This window comes from Salvelinus sp. IW2-2015, unplaced genomic scaffold, assembly GCF_002910315.2.
Source record: "Salvelinus sp. IW2-2015 unplaced genomic scaffold, ASM291031v2 Un_scaffold702, whole genome shotgun sequence".
Classification (NCBI taxonomy): domain Eukaryota; kingdom Metazoa; phylum Chordata; class Actinopteri; order Salmoniformes; family Salmonidae; genus Salvelinus; species Salvelinus sp. IW2-2015.
Genome location: NW_019942599.1, coordinates 26,440 through 45,284, shown reverse-complemented (window position 1 = coordinate 45,284; position 18,845 = coordinate 26,440). Strand labels below are relative to the sequence as shown.

General features: G+C 43.2%; 1 protein-coding gene across 1 annotated transcript; it reads left to right on the top strand.

Moving 5' to 3' along the window:
• The first annotated feature begins 39 nt into the window (after positions 1–39).
• On the top strand, positions 40–16,853 carry supt7l (SPT7 like, STAGA complex subunit gamma). The gene is made up of 5 exons (XM_024135966.1): positions 40–143; positions 11,970–12,449; positions 12,763–13,087; positions 14,061–14,298; positions 16,215–16,853. The coding sequence occupies exons 2-5, from the start codon at positions 12,013–12,015 to the stop codon at positions 16,493–16,495; spliced, it is 1,281 nt and encodes a 426-aa protein (XP_023991734.1). The 5' UTR covers positions 40–143; positions 11,970–12,012; the 3' UTR covers positions 16,496–16,853.
• Positions 16,854–18,845: the final 1,992 nt, after the last annotated feature.

Genomic DNA, 18,845 nt, shown 5'->3' with positions numbered 1-18,845 from the left:
GCCAAATTATTAGCAAGGAGGAACTATTCCAAACGTTCCAATAATTTACACGGTGCCTTTTAATGACACGGACCAGAAGCAACGTCTGAAAGCTGTTTTGTTCTGGACATAAACTATACTCTTGTTACATCTCTTCGAATACGGTGAGAAGCTAGCTATATATTTTGTACTAATCTATAAAATCGCTGTGTTAACTAGCTAAATTATAAAGCGCCGCCAATCGTGGATTATCCATTGAGCGGGCGTAGCTAGTTAAGAAGCTACATAGAACAACCTATGCACCTTTTTTGTGTAATTGCAATTTGTATCGTATCGAGTAACCAGCTAGCACTATACTATGGCCAGAAATGGTATTGGGGTAATGGCGGCAAATTCAAGATACAAGAACAATTTGAACAGTTTTCTACAACTGGATGAAGTAGCAGAAAGAAGCGTGTCGATTTTTTTTGGAGGAGTTGAGTATTGACGAAGACTGGCGTCAAGTACTAAAATACGTACTCTGGTAGCTAAGAAATTAAACCTGACGAGCGTACAGAGAGTGGAAACGGTTCAGACAGAACAATGAGACAGATATTTCACCGGATGTATAAATGTGAAGCTTCCGCTTGGCGTTTCCACTCAATACCAAATATGATAGTGGAAGGAGATGGATTTTGGCCGATAACTTTTATCATGGATGAAACATTTGATCTCAGTACATTTTTCTGTTCCCGAAACTAGAAATATGTTACGAACAGAGTGGACTGCGTTTTGTAGACTAACTTTTGGCAGAGTTGTAAAAAATCGCGTTGTTTAGGAGTGTAAAGACGAATTGAGATTCTACTTAAGAGTAGATTTTCCCTAACGGAAATATGCAGATGCCTGCTAGCTCGTGTTTGGTCTGCCCACTATGACTAATTTGTTCCCAATGCAAACGAAAGGATGTGGTGTATCTTGGTTTAGTTATATAAATCTTTGGTTCAGACTTGTCTGTGGGAAAGGCGGAAGTATGTTAGACTCGGATGGCGCGTTGAGTAGAGTTAATGGAAAATTGTAGCGTTGAAAATGTAGCAAAACGGACTAAAGTTGTTAATAAAGATAGTATTCTATCTAATAATGCCTCGTTCCTTGTTTGAGTACGTTTCATGGAAAAGTATGTGTTTTTGGGAGATCCATTTGCGGTCAGGGAGATGGGGGCTGCACTGGGAAAGGTAGAGTCAAAGTGGACAGGCGCCTCATTTATAAACGCTACAAACGCACAAAAATGCCAGTTCCAAGCAAAAGTAGCCTAGTAGTAACTTTGGGGAAAATATATTGGCAGTCTTATTCGTAACAAAAAAAAACTTGCAGTTAGGCCTAAATATAATAAAATGCAATCATTTGCTGTTAGTGACTTGTGAAAATTTCTGTATTTTATCTTTACATTCTAAAATAATTAGAAATAGGTATCTATTTATATTATTAATTTAATTTGCATGATAATTGCAGAATCAATTCCTCACCTGTTTGTGACTGATGGTTTTGTACTCACGAAATGGCCTAAAGGCCAAGTTAGGGTAGGCTACTATTTGTCCCATCTCTCATTTAATTGGACCCACTTCACAGTAGTAAATAAGATGGGCTATTTCAAGTATTTTTGCTCTATGCGATCCGATCCGTAGTGCAGTTTAATGGTAGAACAGACGGTTCACCTTTTCCATTTACCTTTTGTAGGCTATGTCTGAATAATGTAATGTTACATTTCTCGAGTAGACAATATTTCATTTATAAACAATACATAGGCCTAATATATTGCAAAGAAATTGGCAATATTGCAGAATAAATTCCTCACATTTTCTGGCCATGATGAGTTATTATTCACGACGTAGCCATAAAACAAATTACCATGCACATCTCTCTTTTAATTGGGCCTATTCGAAAGGCTATTATTATTTCAAGTTTTTGCTCTATGCATCCGAAAGGGAGTGCGGTTTAAAAGCTGTTTATAACATACAGGTGAACATGAAGTTGATCTGTTGCATTGACTTTTGTAGGCTACTGTAGTTGTATGTTTTTCAGAGTAGACAATATTTTAGAATTTGCGGGCAGTGCACCATATTTAGATTTGGGAAAAGTACATTCAGAACACTATCGAATTCCAACCATCTGTTTACAGTTCCAGAACAATTTGCAATTGTTTTTGTCTTTCAGAAATGGTCAGATACAACAAATGTCACTACAAAAAAAAATTATCCGCCAACACCTCCAAAGACATTTGATCAAGTTCACCATTGCTAACTCCTTTAGATACTGTCTTTGCCTAATTCCTATACTTTCAAGGTACACAACAAATAAGGGCATTATTGTCACAATGTAAGGTGAATAATGGGCGTTTTTCAGGCAGAGCTATAATGCTCGTTGTCACATGCACAGTTTTATGACTGGTCTGATTTATAACGGGAAACGTGTATGTCAGTGCCGTTTAAGATGAGAGAGGATGATTATTTTTTTCTCCATGAGCATGGCCTTATTTCTAATACAGCATATTGGATGACTGACATTCATATTCCATTCACTCAGTTCAATGTAACAGCCATAGGTTTAGATTTAATTTCCCAGACTGAATCCAACTGAAGTAGTCTTGAACTCAAAATGATTTGCTACTAAATGTACTTAAGGATCAAACATCAAAGTACATTTGAAGGTTTTGTAAACCTATCAAATGCTTAATCATTTTAATCAACTTAAACCTCTTCATCAGACTCCTCACACGCTCCATGAAGTCTGGACATTTTGGGCATCAGCAGATTTGAATCTGAAATACATAAAGAACAAAGACATACAAATAGACAATTAATTACTGTCCAAAAAAAACTATATTAGATGTGACACATTTATCAGTGCATAAATCATTGAAACATGATGTTACCAATTGTAACCGTGTTTGTTGTTTACTGGACATTACATATTGATGATGACTTTTGGAGTACTTAGCATAGCAATCTAGAGCCACTACCTATTCCAGGTGCTGGACAAGCCCCTGGTAACCTCGCAGGAAGTGGTCCAGTGCACGCAATAGGTGTCCAACCCATTGGGTCCCGCCAATTCTGGTGGGCACCAGTGGTGTGTGCCCAATAACCTGGAAGCTGTTTACCAGGTTTGCCCTGTTCAGTGAACTGGTGTGGTAGAAGGTGTAGAGCCCACTGAGGAGGTCTTCTACTTTCTGAAACATCACGTTGGACCGGATGGCATCAGAAATGGTCAGTTCAAGGCGGTGTGCCATACAGTGGATGCCGATGATGTAGGCCCTGGTACCCTTCAGCCGGCTGACCACACCATTCTTGGCTCCGGTCATCACAGCAGCTCCATCTGTTCCCAGAGCGACCAACTTGCTCCCCCACTCATCACACGCTCCCTCCATGATGGCACTGATGGTGTTGCTTATGTGTGCCGCGTCTGCGTTCTCCACTGACTTGATTCCAACAAACTTCGACTCGATCTTGCTCTTGTGACAGAATCTGACAAACTAACTCCTCCTCTTTCACAGAACTGTCTGTGGAGCCATCTGACACGATGGAGAGAAATGTGGTGTTTTTCAGATTCTCTCTGATGCCGTTTCTCTCCACCTCTGCAATATGGTGCAAAAACTATTTGGCCTGCTTCTCCTTTCTATATGCTGAGCCCACAGCAATTCCTTTTTGTCTTTCAAACTGCAAAAATCAAACATCAAATGAATTCAATAATAATTAAATATACAATCATGTTATCCAATTTAGCTGGCAGTTGATTGTGCTAAATTAGCCTTCTACCCTTTGTTTACTTAAGGATCAACACTATAAGGCTGGTAAAGTCGATTGTGTCACAATGCTTTAAAATGTGAACAGCATCTGGAGACAAACATTTTACAAGTTCTCATTTACAACTGCGACCTGGCCAAGAGTAAAGCAAAGCAGTTCGACACAAACAACACAGAGTTACACATGGGATAAACAAACGTACAGTCAATAATACAATAGAAAAGTCTATATACAGTGTGTGCAAATGAGGTAAGATAAGGGATGTAAGGCAATAAATAGGCCATGGTGGCGAAGTAATCCAATTTGTAAGTCGCTCTGGATAAGAGCGTCTGCTAAATGACTTAAATGTAAATGTAAATGTAATTACAATATACCAATTAAACACTGGAGTGATTGACATGCAGAAGATGAATGTGCAAGTAGAGATACTGGGGTGCAAGGGAGCAAGATAATTAAAGAAATACAGTATGGGGATGAGGTAGTTGGATGGGCTATTTACAGATGGGCTATGTACAGGTGCAGTGATCTGTGAGCTGCTCTGACAGCTGGTGCTTAAGCTAGTGAGGGAGATCTTTCCAGTCATTGGCAGCAGAGAACTGGAAGGAAAGGCGGCCAATTGTGGAATTGGTTTTGAGGGTGACTAGTGAGATATACCTGCTGGAGCGCGTGCTACGGGTGGGTGCTGCTATGGTGACCAGTGAGCTGAGATAAGGCGGGGCTTTACCTAGCAGAGACTTGTAGATGACCTGGAACCAGTGGGTTTGGTGACGAGTATGAAGCAAGGGCCAGCCAACGAGAGCGTACAGGTCGCAATGGTGAGTAGTATATGGGGCTTTGGTGACTAAACGGATGGCACTGTGATAGACTGCATCCAATTTGTTGAGTAGAGTGTTGGAGGCTATTTTGTAAATGACATCGCCGAAGTCAAGGATTGGTAGGAAGGTCAGTTTTACAAGAGTTTGTTTGGCAGCATGAGTGAAGGATGCTTTGTTGCGAAATAGGAAGCCGATTTAATTTTGGACTGAAGATGCTTAATGTGAGTCTGGAAGGAGAGTTTACAGTCTAACCAGACACCTCGGTATTTGTTGTTGTCCACATATTCTAAGTCAAAACCGTCCAGAGTAGTGATGCTGGACGGGCAGGCAGGTGCGGGCAGCGATCGGTTGAAGAGCATGCATTTAGTTTTACTTGCATTTAAGAGCAGTTGGAGGCAACGGAAGGAGAGATGTATGGCATTGAAGCTCGTCTGGAGGTTAGTTAACACAGTGTCCATAGAAGGGCCAGAAGTATACAGAATGGTGTTGTCTGCGTAGAAGTGGATCAGAGAATCACCAGCAGCAAGAGTGACGTCATTGATGTATACAGAGAAGAGAGTCGGCCTGAGAATTGAACCCTGTGGCACCCCCATAGAGACTGCCAGAGGACCGGACAACAGGCCCTCCGATTTGACACACTGAACTCTATCAGAGAAGTAGTTGGTGAACCAGGCGAGGCAGTCATTTGAGAAACCAAGGCTGTTTAGTCTGCCGATAAGAATGTGGTGATTGACAGAGTCGAAAGCCTTGGCCAGGTCGATGAATACGTAATGTATACAGTAATGTCTCTTATCGATGGCGGTTATGATATCGTTTAGGACCTTGAGCGTGGCTGAGGTGCACCCATGACCAGCTCTGAAACCAGATTGCATAGCGGAGAAGGTACGGTGGGATTCGAAATGGTTGGTCATCTGTTTAACATTAAAATAGAATGTTACAGAGCCATAGGAAAGCTTGGAGATCCATGTCAGCATCAGTAGGCCTATAATTTTATGGTATTTATACACTATTTTGAGGTGAACCAAAGCTTATCAAGAGCTGAGAAATAACCTACAATATTGGACATCCATTCAAAGTCAGAAAGTGGTCTCGCCTTGCCAATGTTATGTACAGTCCTAACAGTATCTTCATCTTCGTACTGGTCTGCTCTGACAGTGCCATTGGTGCTGTCACAGAGGGTGTCAAGAGGAGAGGCTCCGATTGAGCCCGGGACACAGGCACGCAGGCAATGTGACACTTGTTGTGTTCATGGTCACGAATGTTCGCCAGCTTCATCGTTTTCTTTTTCCGATGACAAATGAGTTGTTTCTGCTTTTATCTTTAGCATACTGGCGACACACAGAACAACTCATCACCACAGCCTCAGCATCATACTGTAGCCAGCCTCTTGAAACTCCTTTATCTCCAAACCTCCATTTCTCACAAAACTTAATAAAAAAAAAAAAAGTGATTCGTCCTCCTTTTCTTCGGTGGGTTTTTGTTTCAAAGGTTGGCTTACCCCAGGTAAATGTCGGCACATAACAGCTATTTAATGAACGGTAGCTAGCAGCAGACCCGTGGCAAGTGAGCAATGTCGAGTAGCTGATGTCCCGTATGGTATAAACAGTGCCGCGAAACTAGGAGCACTAAAGACGGTCTGTGGCTGGCAAACATGAGTCATTTCCTCCGAACCATCATGCCAGATATTTTATTACATTACTCTTTTGGTTCAAACATTTACCCGCCAGTGTTGCGGATAGCCTTCTGAGATTTACTCACCAAACAGAAAATCTACCCGCATTTGGCACTTGGCGCGTGTTAATTCCGGACCCTGAGTGTATTGCTAGCTAGCTGTAGCTTATGTTTTCAGTACTAGATTAATTCTCTGGACAACATGTCAGTTCATGCTGCAATAGCTCTGATAGGTTGGAGCACGTCCTCTGGAAATTGTCATGATTACTGTGTAAGTCTATGGAAGGGGGTGAGAAGCATGAGACTCCTGGGTTTTGTATTGAAATCAATGTACCCAGAGGAGGACGGAAACTAGCTGTCCTCTGGCTACACCATGGTGCGACACTACAGAGTGCTGTTGAGGCTACTGTAGACCATCATTGCAAAATAGTGTGTTTTAATCAGTTATTTGGTGATGTGATTATATTAATTATAGTTTTTTCGAAAAGGATAACATTTTTTAAATTGTTTATTTTAATGAAATTCACTGAGGATGATGGTCCTCCCTTTCCTCCTCTGAGGAGCCGCCACTGGTGTATGTATGGCTTGAGCCAAGTTTATAAATATTTTGGTGCAGATATTTAGTGTAAAATGTACACACCGTTTATAAATGAGGCCCCGGGGTCCGGTTTTCCGATAGCGATGGAACTTAGGCTTACTAGTGTTTTTAATTATGTATCTTTCCTACAACGGCCAAAGATGTAACATGCGTTTCCCAAAACACCACACAGAGAGAACTGTGCTAAGTGCGTCGTTGGAGCATGTGTCGATACTGATAGGATCAAAAGAAAGGGAGCACTGCTCTATGATCAGCGTTCTCCATTCAAATCTTACCTTAACATTAGAATTATTTCTTCCTAGAGAAATATTACCACCTACGCCTGCAAATGTTAAGTCGCCTTATTCTAATGCTTACTCAATAAAAATGCACTAAATCACAGATTTGGTACATCATTGTGCACATGTTAGGCTACACATCATGACGTCTATTGAGACAAATTACAGACAGTGATGCAAGTTAGATGTCAATTGTTCGTGGGTAGCTAGCTAACAATTCTTCGTGGCTATCTGGCTAGCTAACATCAGTAGCTAGCCAGTTAGCCCTATTGACTTATTATGGGATTGCGATCTACGGTTGGTAGGCAGGTAAATATGCCAAAATTAACGCAGCATGTATTTATTAACATGTCAAGATAAAATATTTTAGTCAGGCAACATATGAGATGTGAATAGGCAACATTTCATTCCTAAGTTGGAATGTATTTTCTATCGCTTCAGCTCAAATAAATGTCCGCCATTGATTTCAAGAAATTGTGCCACATTTTTTACGTGGTTGCGTCAAATTGAACAAAAATATAAACGCAACATCTAAAGTGTTGGTCCCATGTTTCATGAGCTGAAATAAAAGATCCCAGAAATGTTCCATACGCACAGAAAAGCTTATTTCTCTCAAATTCTGTGCACAAAGGTGTGGCATTCAATTATATGAACTGTAACTCAGTGAAATTGTTGCATGTTGTGTTTATATTTTTGTTCAGTATACAAACGGAGTACACATTCGAGAAGTGACGTCCATGCTCCGGTTGGCATACTTTAATTTGGATCATACTCCGACCGTCCCGTGCTCCAATTTGCATGCTTGGAGCATGGTAGTATGCATTTTGAAAAAACCCTGGAGTAGTGGATGCTAGACTTGGGCGGTATACCGTATACCGGGTTATTTGGAAAAAGCCACAGGATGGTTTTTCAATACCATCAATACCATTGGAACTATTAAAAAAATAAAAAAATAATCTTATGAATTTGAATATTTGTAGCTACTTTGTAAGAAAATACATGCAGTCAACTTGTGCAATATGTTAGGAGATAAAGAACATTGCGCTCTTCATTTCACCTGTCAAATTATTATGAAGCTTAGTCTGTAGTCTGTTTACAAGCACACAACTACAAGAGACCAGAGCCTTGTGAGTCACTCAATGTTGTGCAGCATGCGCCAGGTGATCTAATTACAGTAGGGAATTCACAACTAAATGTTTGCCAGCTAGATGGCTTACAACTATAAAGTTAACTGTCTAAAATGTGCTAAATGCTCTGCAGTTGTGCATATGGTTTGCTAATTTAGTAGCTAGTTAGCTTCTTCCAAAAGCAAGCATTCGCTTGTTAAAAGCAGAGAATCCCCTCTTAAGAACCCCTAATGGATCAAGAGCCTTGCTGTCTAATATTTGTTTTGTGCGTGCAGCAAACTGAGTAGCACTTTTTAATTATTTGTGTAGTTTTAGGTCCGAAAGTGTACAAAATGTTCACAATGCACTCGTTAGCATTTAGTTAGGCTTCTCAATGGAATTTTACATGTACTTGTTAGCATTGCTAACATTTGGATTAAAGAGTATGAGTGGGGTATTACCGAATATCCCAGTATGGCACAAGGTCGGTATGACAGCTCAGAGCTCAACACCATAGTGCCCTCGAAGCTCATCACTAAGCTAAGGACTGTGGGACTAAACACCTCCCTCTGCAACTGGATCCTGAACTCCCTGACGGGTCGCCCTCTGGTGGTAAGGGTAGGCAACAACCCATTTGCCACGCTGATCCTCAACATGGGAACCCCTCAGGGGTGTGTGCTTAGTCCCCCCCTGTACTCCCTGTTCACCCACGACTGCGTGGCAAAGCACGATTCCAACACCATCATTAGGTTTGGTGACAACACAACGGTGGTAGGCCTGATCACCAACAAGAGAGCCTATAGAGAGGAGGTCAGAGACCTGGCAGTGTGGTGCCAGGACAACAACCCCTCCCTCAGCGTGAGCAAGACAAAGGAAATGATTGTGGACTACAGGAAAAGGAGGGCCGAACACGCCCCCATTCACATCGACGGGTCTGTAGTGGAGCGGGTCGAGAGAGTTTCAAGATCCTTGGTGTCCACATGACCAACAAACTATCATGGTCCAAGCATACCAAGAAAGTAATGAAGAGGACACGACAACGCCTTTCCCCCCTCAGGAGACTGGAAAGATTTGGCCTGGGTTCCCAGATCCTCAAAAAGTTCTACAACTGCACCATTGAGAGCATCCTGACCGGTTGCATCACCGCCTGGAATGGCAACTGCTCGGCATCCGACCGTAAAGCGCTACAGAGGGTAGTGCGTACAGATCAGTACATTACTGGGGCTAAGCTTCCTGCCACTCAGGACCTACAGTGGCAAGAAAAAGTATGTGAACCCTTTGGAATTACCTGGATTTCACAACAATAGACAAACAGTCTGCTTAAACTAATAACACACAATCAATTAGATGTTTTCACGTCTTTATTGAACACACCGTGTAAACATTCACAGTGCAGGGTGGGAAAAGTATGTGAACCCTTGGATTTATAACTGGTTGACTCTACTTGGGCAGCAATAACCTCAACCAAACGTTTTCTGTAGTTGCGGATCAGAGCTGCACAATGGTCAGGAGGAATTTTGTACAATTCCTCTTTACAAAACTGTTTCAGTTCAGCAATATTCTTTATGTCTGGTGTGAACCGCTCTCAAGGTCATACCACAGCATCTCAAATCGGGTTTCGGTCAGGACTCTGACTGGGCCTCTGCAGAAGGTGTATTTTCTTCTGTTGAAGCCATTCTGTTGTTGATTTACTTCTGTGTTTTGGGACATTGTCCTGTTCCGTCACCCAACTTTGGTTGAGCTTCAATTGGCAGACAGAGAGCCTTACGTTCTCCTGCAAAATATGATAAACTTGAATACATTTTAACGTCGATGATAGCAAGCTGTCAAGGCCCTGAGGCAGCAAAGCAGCTCCAAAGCATGATGCTCCCTTCACCATACTTTAGTTGGGATGAGATTTTGATGTTGGTGTGCTGTGCCTTTTTTCCTCCACATATAGTGTTGTGTGTTCCTTCCAAACAACTTAACTGTAGTTTCATCTGTCCACAGAATATTTTGAAAAATACAATAATTTGTGTGTTATTAGTTGAAGCAAACTGTGTTTGTCTGTTGTGACTTAGATGAAGATCAGATCAAATTTGATGACCAATTTATGCAGAAATCCAGGTAATTCCAAAGGGTTCACATACTTTTTCTTGCAACTGTATATACTAGTTGGTCTCAGAGGAAAGCCCCAAAAATTGTCAAGGACTCCAGTCACCCAAGTCATAGACTCTTCTCTCTGCTACCGCACGGCAAGCGGTACTGGAGCGCCAAGTCTAGGTCCAAAAGGCTCCTTAACGGCTTCTACCCCCAAGCATAAGACTGCTGAACAATTAATCAAATGGCCACCCAGACTATTTACAAGGAACCCCCACCTCCCCCTTTTTTACACCGCTGCTACTCGCTGTTTATTATCTATGTAAAGTCACTATATCCATACCTACATGTACAAATTAGCTCGACTAACCTGTACCCCCACACATTGACTCGGTACTGGTACCCCCTGTATATAGCCTTGTTATTGTAATTTTATTGTGTTCCTTTTTATTTTATTTGCTAAATATTTTCTTAACTCTATTTCTTGAACTGCATTGTTGGTTAAGGGCTTGTAAGTAAGCATTTCACAGTAAGGTCTACACCTGTTGAATCGATTCTCAATTGCAATACGGCTCTAGAAACATAAAGCCCTTTACTTTCATATCACATCAAAAATAACTTCCCAAATGCGAATATACACTTAATGTATGTACTGTGTTTTAACCGGCTTCATCACAATTGCAGCCGACAGTTGCAGCCTTCTTCCGTTACACACAGGTGTTCGTAAACATGCTTAGATGGCTAATTAGCACAGGGGGTCCCTCTGTCTTCTGTAAACGCGCGCTGTAACGTGGAGATATGGCCGTGTGGGAACACGTGTTTTTTATTTTTTTTTTGAGATAAGGTCCTTATGCTTCCAAAACTGTACCACAAGCGATACGTGTTAATGTTCTTAGAAAAACTCCCCTGTACAGAAGACGCCTTCGTCCAATGACTCTTATCTGTAATGTAATGAAACTGAGAGTCCTGATGAAGGGCTAGGAGATTCCTAGGTGTGAGAAGTGTGCAAGGAGGGGCATGATGCAAAGGAATTGGGTACTGATGGTGCTGGAGCTTAGAAGTGTCCGGTGAGATAAAGGCAGGTTGAGGTTGCCAGGATCGGAGTAGCACAGAAGTTGTCGTATGCTTAGACAGTGAAGAGAGTAGTGGAGGAAGATGGGTCCAGGAGGAGTGATCCTAAGAGGCTTGCTGTGAGTAGGCAGAGGTCAATAGAGAGTGATGGGAATAACGTGCTTCAGTACGGTTGGTTTCTTAGTGTTCATACCCATTGTTAGCAACTGTACTGCAGAACTGGAATTTAAATCACAGGAAAAAAACATTTTGTGGTAGCAGCTGCAGAGAAGTACGTGGGTGTACGAGATTTTACTGCAGAAGAGTTTCAAGGTGTGTTGAACAATAGTGTCCGTCATCCCAGGCTGCTGGCCTGGTGCAGGATCAGATATGGCCAAGTAGTGGAATAGTGGTTTTAATGGGTGTAGGGTTAGTTGGTAGGGCCATTTTTGTTCCCTTATCACCGTCCTTCCCTTTTTGTGTTACTAAGTGTAATCAATTCACACTCCAGAACAGTAGGCAGAAACACAGGGCTAGATAAGAGAAATAGATAAATTAGGTCCTTGTTCCTTTTAGTGTGTGCTGATTGCCATCTCCCCTGCTTTGTCACATACCAGAAACCTCATCACACGAGAGCCTGAAGCAGCTCACTAGGGAACGATGATGCGTTACTGGGGCGAGATCCCCGGGCCGGCAGGCGCCCCACCGAGCCGCAGCTCCTTCGACCTGCTCCAGCGCGAGTTCCGCTCGGTGGAGATGCAGGACCCCCCTCTGCACCAGCCCTCGGCCCAGCGGCCCCGGCCCACCACCATGCTGGACATTCCCTCTGAGCCCTGCAGTCTCACCATCCACACAGTGCAGCTATGCCAGCACACCCGACGCCTCCGCAGCCTCCTGGCTGCAGCCCAGGGGAAAGGTCTGGTCCCCTCGGAGGGCGGTGGTGCTGGAGGAAGTAGCAGGCTGGAGGAAGGGGAGGCTCTGCCCCCACGGCCACCCACACCGCCGGCCGCCCCCGATGACCTGCTGCCCCTGGACAGCAAGGCACCCTGGCAGCCCTTCCAGCTCTGCCACAGCGACCCTGAGAGTGACTTTTACATGTAAGAGAGTAATGGCTGTGTCTTGACTTGTTGCAGTGGCATTCACAGTGTCACTTTGTATTGTGATCTATGTTTATTAATTGAACTTTGCATTCAAGTCACAATAAGCAAATGAAGATAAGCAAAATGGATTATGATCGTATTTTTTTGTGGAAGAATGTGGTGAACAGTGCTCTGGCAACAATGAGGCAAGGAATTATCAGTTAAGTTCCAAGTTTTCTCCTGTGAGCTAGTTCTGTCTTATCCCTCCTTCAATCTTCACCTCTATCCCCCTATGTCTCTCACCCCCTCTTCCTCCCCTCTCCCCATACAGGGGAAAAGGTGAGCCTGTCACGGAGCTGAGCTGGCCCTCGTGCCGACAGCTCCTGTACCAGTCAGTGGCCACAGTCCTGGCCCACGCCGGCTTCGAGTCGGCCCAGGAGAGCGTGCTGGAGACCCTGACTGACCTGGCCCACGAGCACTACCTGCGCCTCAGCCGACTGCTGCGCACGGCCGCGGACCGCGAGGCCCACCTGGGCGCCACGCCCTTCCCGGACGTGGTCGAGCAGGTGTTCCACGAGGTGGGCATCGGCAGCGTGCTGGCCCTGCAGCGCTTCTGGCAGGTGCGCATCAAGGACTACCACAGCCACATGCTCCAGGTGAGGAATTGCTGGTGTTGTTTTGGGATGGACTTTGTTTGTGATGTGGTGGCTGGGGGAGAAAAGTGTGTTGTGTTTAGTAGGACACAACGTTGTGAAAGGATCATATAGACATCCATTGTGTACAACAGACTCCGATAGTATTACTCCCTCCTGAACATGACCCTGATATTGACATGGCTAGGTGAGACCAGGCACCTGCACCCTGTTGAGATTATTTGACCTTCTAGTCCTGTGTAGGTTAGATTATCCCACTGTTAACTCTCTATCCCCTGTGCCGTTCCCTAGGTCAGCCAAGAGCTATTTACCACTCCGCTGTTAAAACGATCCTTTCGTTCTGTTCAAAGTCAGCAATACCAGGCTCCACAGTGCAACCATTTTACTCGCATTTGCGCCCAAAATGTATATGTGAGAACAGAAAAAAGTCAACTATGAGCACTTGCAAGCTGTTTTATAGCGGGTAGCTAATCACACAAAGAACTACGGATCCCATATAGCTATCCCACCTCGCGCAGCAATAGTGCCTGGGGGGGGGGCTGTGCGCACTCTGAGTGCTGAAAGAGTCACTTTTAGAAGCGCACAGGCATAGAAGTCCAATTTACCCGAACGTCTACTAAAGTGTGATGATGTCCTCGTGTTTCTTGGCTATTTACATTATTCTGTTCACACGCTAGGTCGTTTTTCAATGTCAGTTTGAGCTTGCTCAACTGCTTGCGAAAAGATGGTCGGACAGACAGTGTCCTGTTACCACTGTAACCTCCGGCCCTTAAAAGGGCAGATGAACATTTGTCTCACCTAAGTAATTGAAATATTTGAGGGTACATTGTGCTTGATTGAGCATGGAACACTCCCAAAAACGTTATATTCATGAACCATTAGTAATTTATTATAAAAACAAGCATACTTTGTCAGTGTAGGGCCCTGCAAGGAGCTCACTGTTAACCCTCTATCTATCCCCTGGGGCTGTTCCCAGGTCAGCAAGGAGCTGTCGGAGGAGTATGAGCGGCTGGTGAACCCTGAGAAGGCCCTGGAGGACTCCAAGCCCCCGCGGATCAAAGAGGAACCAATGAATGACATTGCCTTCCCCATCAGCGAGGAGCCAGAGGCGGACCAGGCCTCTGGGGATCAGGCCCTCCCCATGGGGGTTCTGGGGGCCCCAAACGAGAGGCTGGCTGGGGGCCTGGAGGGGGAACACTCACCACACACCTCAGGTACCGTATATACCCCCCGTAATACTAATACTATGTGCAGTCCTCACCATATGTATTTGGACAGTGAAATTACATTTTTTATTTTGGCTCTGTACTCTAGCATTTTGGAATTGAGATCAAATGATTAACATAATGTCGTTTAAAGTGTAGTATTTGGTCTCATCCCTTGCACGCACTGACTGAACTGTCTGTCTGAACATTCTTACATTCATTTGGATGCTACCGCGATGATGACAAATCATGAATGAATCGTGAATAATGACGAGTGATAAAGTTAGAGGTACAAAGATGATACAAAAATGGTAACCTTCCCTGTTATTGGTAATGGTGAGAGTTTATGTTGTGTAACCTCTGTAACTTATCCAAAACTAACTGCATATGCACCCAACACGTTTTTAGAGACGCAAGCTTGATGTAGTCATTGGGTGCAAGCAATATGGGAACAAAAACCTTTAGACTATTTTAATACAAGTGAATTTGTCCAAATAGTTATGATTTCTTCAAATGGGGGGGACTAGATCCATAAAGTGCTGTTATGTCCAAATGTAAACATATGTATAGTGATTCATTTGAGCCAGATCCTGCCCGAACAGGATCTGGAACATCTCTGTTTTGGACTGTTTCAATACGGAACCTATTTGGCTGGATCCGGTACCTGTCGTGGCATGAAAAATAAATCACTTTTTGCAATATAATTTTTTTTTAATAAGAGATCAAAGTTCATTCGAGTTGCCTCTTCGTTAATTCTCCAAGCTGTGGATGTAGCCCAATAACAAGGCATAGCCTACAGTCGGGAACACATGGCAAATCTGTCAGTGAACAAACAGCATGCAGTTAAAACAGGCCTTTTGCAATATTTCAAATACAATTGAGGGAAAACACAGGTTGGAAAGCAAATGTTTCCTGCTGAAAAGAGAAGACTAATCTGTCTGCTGTAGGCTACCAAAATATTTGATCAACTTCCAAATATGTTTTTTAAAGTAAAACGAGAGAAAGACTTTTGGCACGATTGCATAGGCCATCACCAGTGAATGAGCTGAACATCATTGTGTGAGTTAGTGAAACTGGAAAGCATTTTTAGGATGATAATTTCCTCCTGATATTGTAGCCGACAATATGTCTCCATACGCCTCGGGCCATTGATTCAAGACAAGTTCAGCTTTGTTGATCTCAGATTCTCAGTGTCAAAGTAGCCTGTCATTTTGATTATTTGTACGCATTAAAAAAAAGATTCTGCCAAAGTCTCCAGTCATGTAAAATGACGTAGAATTGTATTTATAAAAGTCAACAATTGTACCGGACCCTAGGTTACCAAAAACATTTTTCCATGTGGGCAACTTCTGTAAGTGCCTCTAATTTACTGCTTCATGCCACTACGCAAATGCGATGTAATGCATGCAATGCTTTATTATAAATGTGAATAAATATGTGTGTGTGTGTGTGTGGATGAAATCCAGTTTTCCCCAGGTCAGATAAGAGGTGACATTCTGTACTATCGTGCCACAGTGATCATTTGATCTGAAATTCTAAATGCTCTTTAGAGCTCAAGTGAACATGTTAGCTTCACTGCCCAAATACATATGGTAAGGACATACTTGGTTGTGTTAAAAAATACCCTAAAAGTATTGTACTGATTCTAACATTGGCTCGCATGATATCATAACACTGATCGTATAAAAGTGTCATTTAGCATTTGACATAGATATATGCTTCATTTAGGCCTACATGATATAGGTACTTTACTTAAGTCGGACAAACACTGGTATGATACCCTCAGGGACCAAGAGGCAATGATAGGATTAACTGTATAACATAGCATTGTTTTCATGAGATAGATTTGATTACAAATAACTATTTCATATACAATATTTGTAACCGAGTTCTGTCCTTCATCTTGGCCATTGTGTCCCTGACAGGCGGCGGAGTTGCCATCAGCTCCCCCTTGTGGCACCTGTCGCAGGTGAAGATGGAGCCCCAGGACAGCGAGGAGGGCCAGGTGTCAGGCCACGGGGTACTGGGAGGTGATGTGTTTGAGGAGGGAGGGCCCATGTCCACCATGAGCGAGGCAGATGGCATGGCGCCCTCGCCCGGAGGGGCGGCGTCGGACGGCAGCTACGCCTCGCACTCTCCCGACTCACTCATGGGCACGTCACCTGTTTTCAACCAGAGGCCCAGGAAGCGCATGAAGAAGATATGAGGAGCCTCACGGAGGTAGCCATTTTGTGTCAAGGTAACATGGGCACATAGTGGCGATAAGAAACATTGCAAGGTTGCAAACAAATTCCTATGCCGTTGTCCATTTTCCCCGAACAGATCTGAAAGTATTGGATAGGTCTCAACAATGGACACATTTCCGCACGAGGGCCATGCGCGCTAGTTGGTGGCAGAACACGGGAGTTATTCTAGAATGCCAGCGAAAAAAGCCTCTATTTACATGTTGCTTATGAGTAGCATTTCACACTACTTTTGGATTATAATTGGATTTTAAGGCTCGTGTGAATGTCCCGCTTTATATAATATGTGTGTCATCATCGCAAATCAACTGCATTATACTTTTTTAAAAACACTTCAACCAGTAAAATGGCTCTTTGGCAATGAGCGTTAGCATTCTAGCGAACAACTGCTGCATCCAAAATAGTTATTTTGCAAAGATCACAACCAAATATAATCTTAGCGACTGTTCAAGCATTGTAAAGGTTATTTTGTTTAGAAGTAATAAAAAATTTAATATAGTCTATGTTGAATGAGCGCAGCCAAGAGTGGCGCACATCTGTGGGTGACGTCAGTGTGTTGTGTACTGGAAAGGGGTCTATGTCCTAGTGTTGCACGGTATACCGGCACCGCGGTAATATCACACTACCAAAACGTCATGATACCAACATTTAAAAAATACCAGTACTACCACATATTTCGCCCCCACCGATCTAAAGAACCCACTGGCGCCTGTTATAAAGTCCGTTTTGTTTATAAATACAGTTTAATGTAAGCAACAGGATCTAGTCTTGTATGTGCCAGTCCAATAAAGTCCACTTCACTTTCATGCGCATATCACGTGTGGCAGCTGTAATCCGCCAGCCACATCCCCTATCAGCCCTTACTCACCTTCTTTTCTCCTTCCGCTCTTCCTGCACATCTATTTCATCAGTTTTTAAAATATAATTTAGCTGTGATGGCAAGCGGGGATGCAGACCCTGAGAGGTCTTCAGTTGTTAAATGTTATACATTGAAGCAGAGCGAGAAAAATGAATACATTGTCAAACTGTATTGGTCACATACATGTGTTTAACAGATGTTATTGTGGGTGTAGCGAAATACTTGTGCTTCTAGCTCCGACAGTGCAGTAATATGTAACAAGTAGTATCTGACAATTACACAACATATAACACAAATCTAGTAAAGGAATGGGATTAAGAATATAAAAAAAATTCATCCCTGGAATAACCAAGACCACAGGCCAATCTGAGTAGGCTTTGCAAGTTCGCTGTCATGCAGCCTCTTAAGTGCCAGAGAGGAAAAGCAGCTTCGCTAAAGACATGATTGCAGCATTACAGCAAAGAAAACAGCTTGTCTAGCAAATTTTTTCAAATAATTTAACAAACCAACTTGTTTGAATCCAGGTTCGCTAATTATTGGTTTGATAAGAAAAAAAACGTTGTTCAGTCATGTTACCTAGCTAACAATCTTGTAACTTGACAGTAGGTCTAGCAAAATGATGTGCCTCAAAAGGTAGGATTTATATAGGCCTAATGTAAGACTAAACTATACTGAACAAAAATATAAACGCAACAATTAAAACTATTTTACAGTTCATGTAAGGAAATCAGTCAATTTTAAATAAATTCATTTGGCCTCAATCTATAGATTTCAAATGCCTGGGCAGGGACGCAGCCATTGGAGGGCATAGGCCCATCCACTTGGGAGACTGTCCCACCCACTGGGGAGCAATGCCCAGCCAATTTTCCCCACAAAAGGGCTTTATTATAGACCAAAATACTCCTCAGTTTCATCAGCTGTCCGGGTGGCTGGTCTCAGACGATCCTGCAGATGAAGAAGCATGATGTGGAGGTCCTGGGCTAGCATGGTTACACGTGGTCTGCGGTTGTGAGGCCGGTTGGATGTACTGCCAAATTCTCTAAAACGACATTGGTAGAGAAATTCATTCAATTCTCTGGCAACAGCTCTGGAGGACAATCCTGCAGTCAGCATGCCAATGCCACACTCCCTCAACTTAAGACATCTGTGGCACTGTGTTGTGTGACAAACTGCACAGAGTGACTCAAATTCAAATCAAGTTGATTTATAAAGCCCTTCTTACATTAGCTGATATCTCAAAATGCTGTACAGAAACCCAGCCTAAAACCCCAAAGAGCAAGCAATGCAGGTGTAGAAGCACGGTGGCTAGGAAAAACTCCCTAGAAAGGCCAGAACCTAGGAAGAAACCTAGAGAGGAACCAGGCTATGAGGGGTGGCCAGTCCTCTTCTGGCTGTGCTGGGTGGAGTGACCGTTTATTGTCCCCAGCACAAGTTGCATCTGTGTAATGATCATG

Bases quoted from the DNA above. Each gene is read 5' to 3' on its own strand.
- supt7l (XM_024135966.1), top strand. From the start codon at position 12,013: ATGATGCGTTACTGGGGCGAGATCCCCGGGCCGGCAGGCGCCCCACCG. The intron at 12,450-12,762 runs GTAAGAGAGTAA...CTCCCCATACAG, and splicing joins CCTGAGAGTGACTTTTACAT to GGGAAAAGGTGAGCCTGTCA. The intron at 14,299-16,214 runs GTACCGTATATA...TGTCCCTGACAG, and splicing joins ACACTCACCACACACCTCAG to GCGGCGGAGTTGCCATCAGC.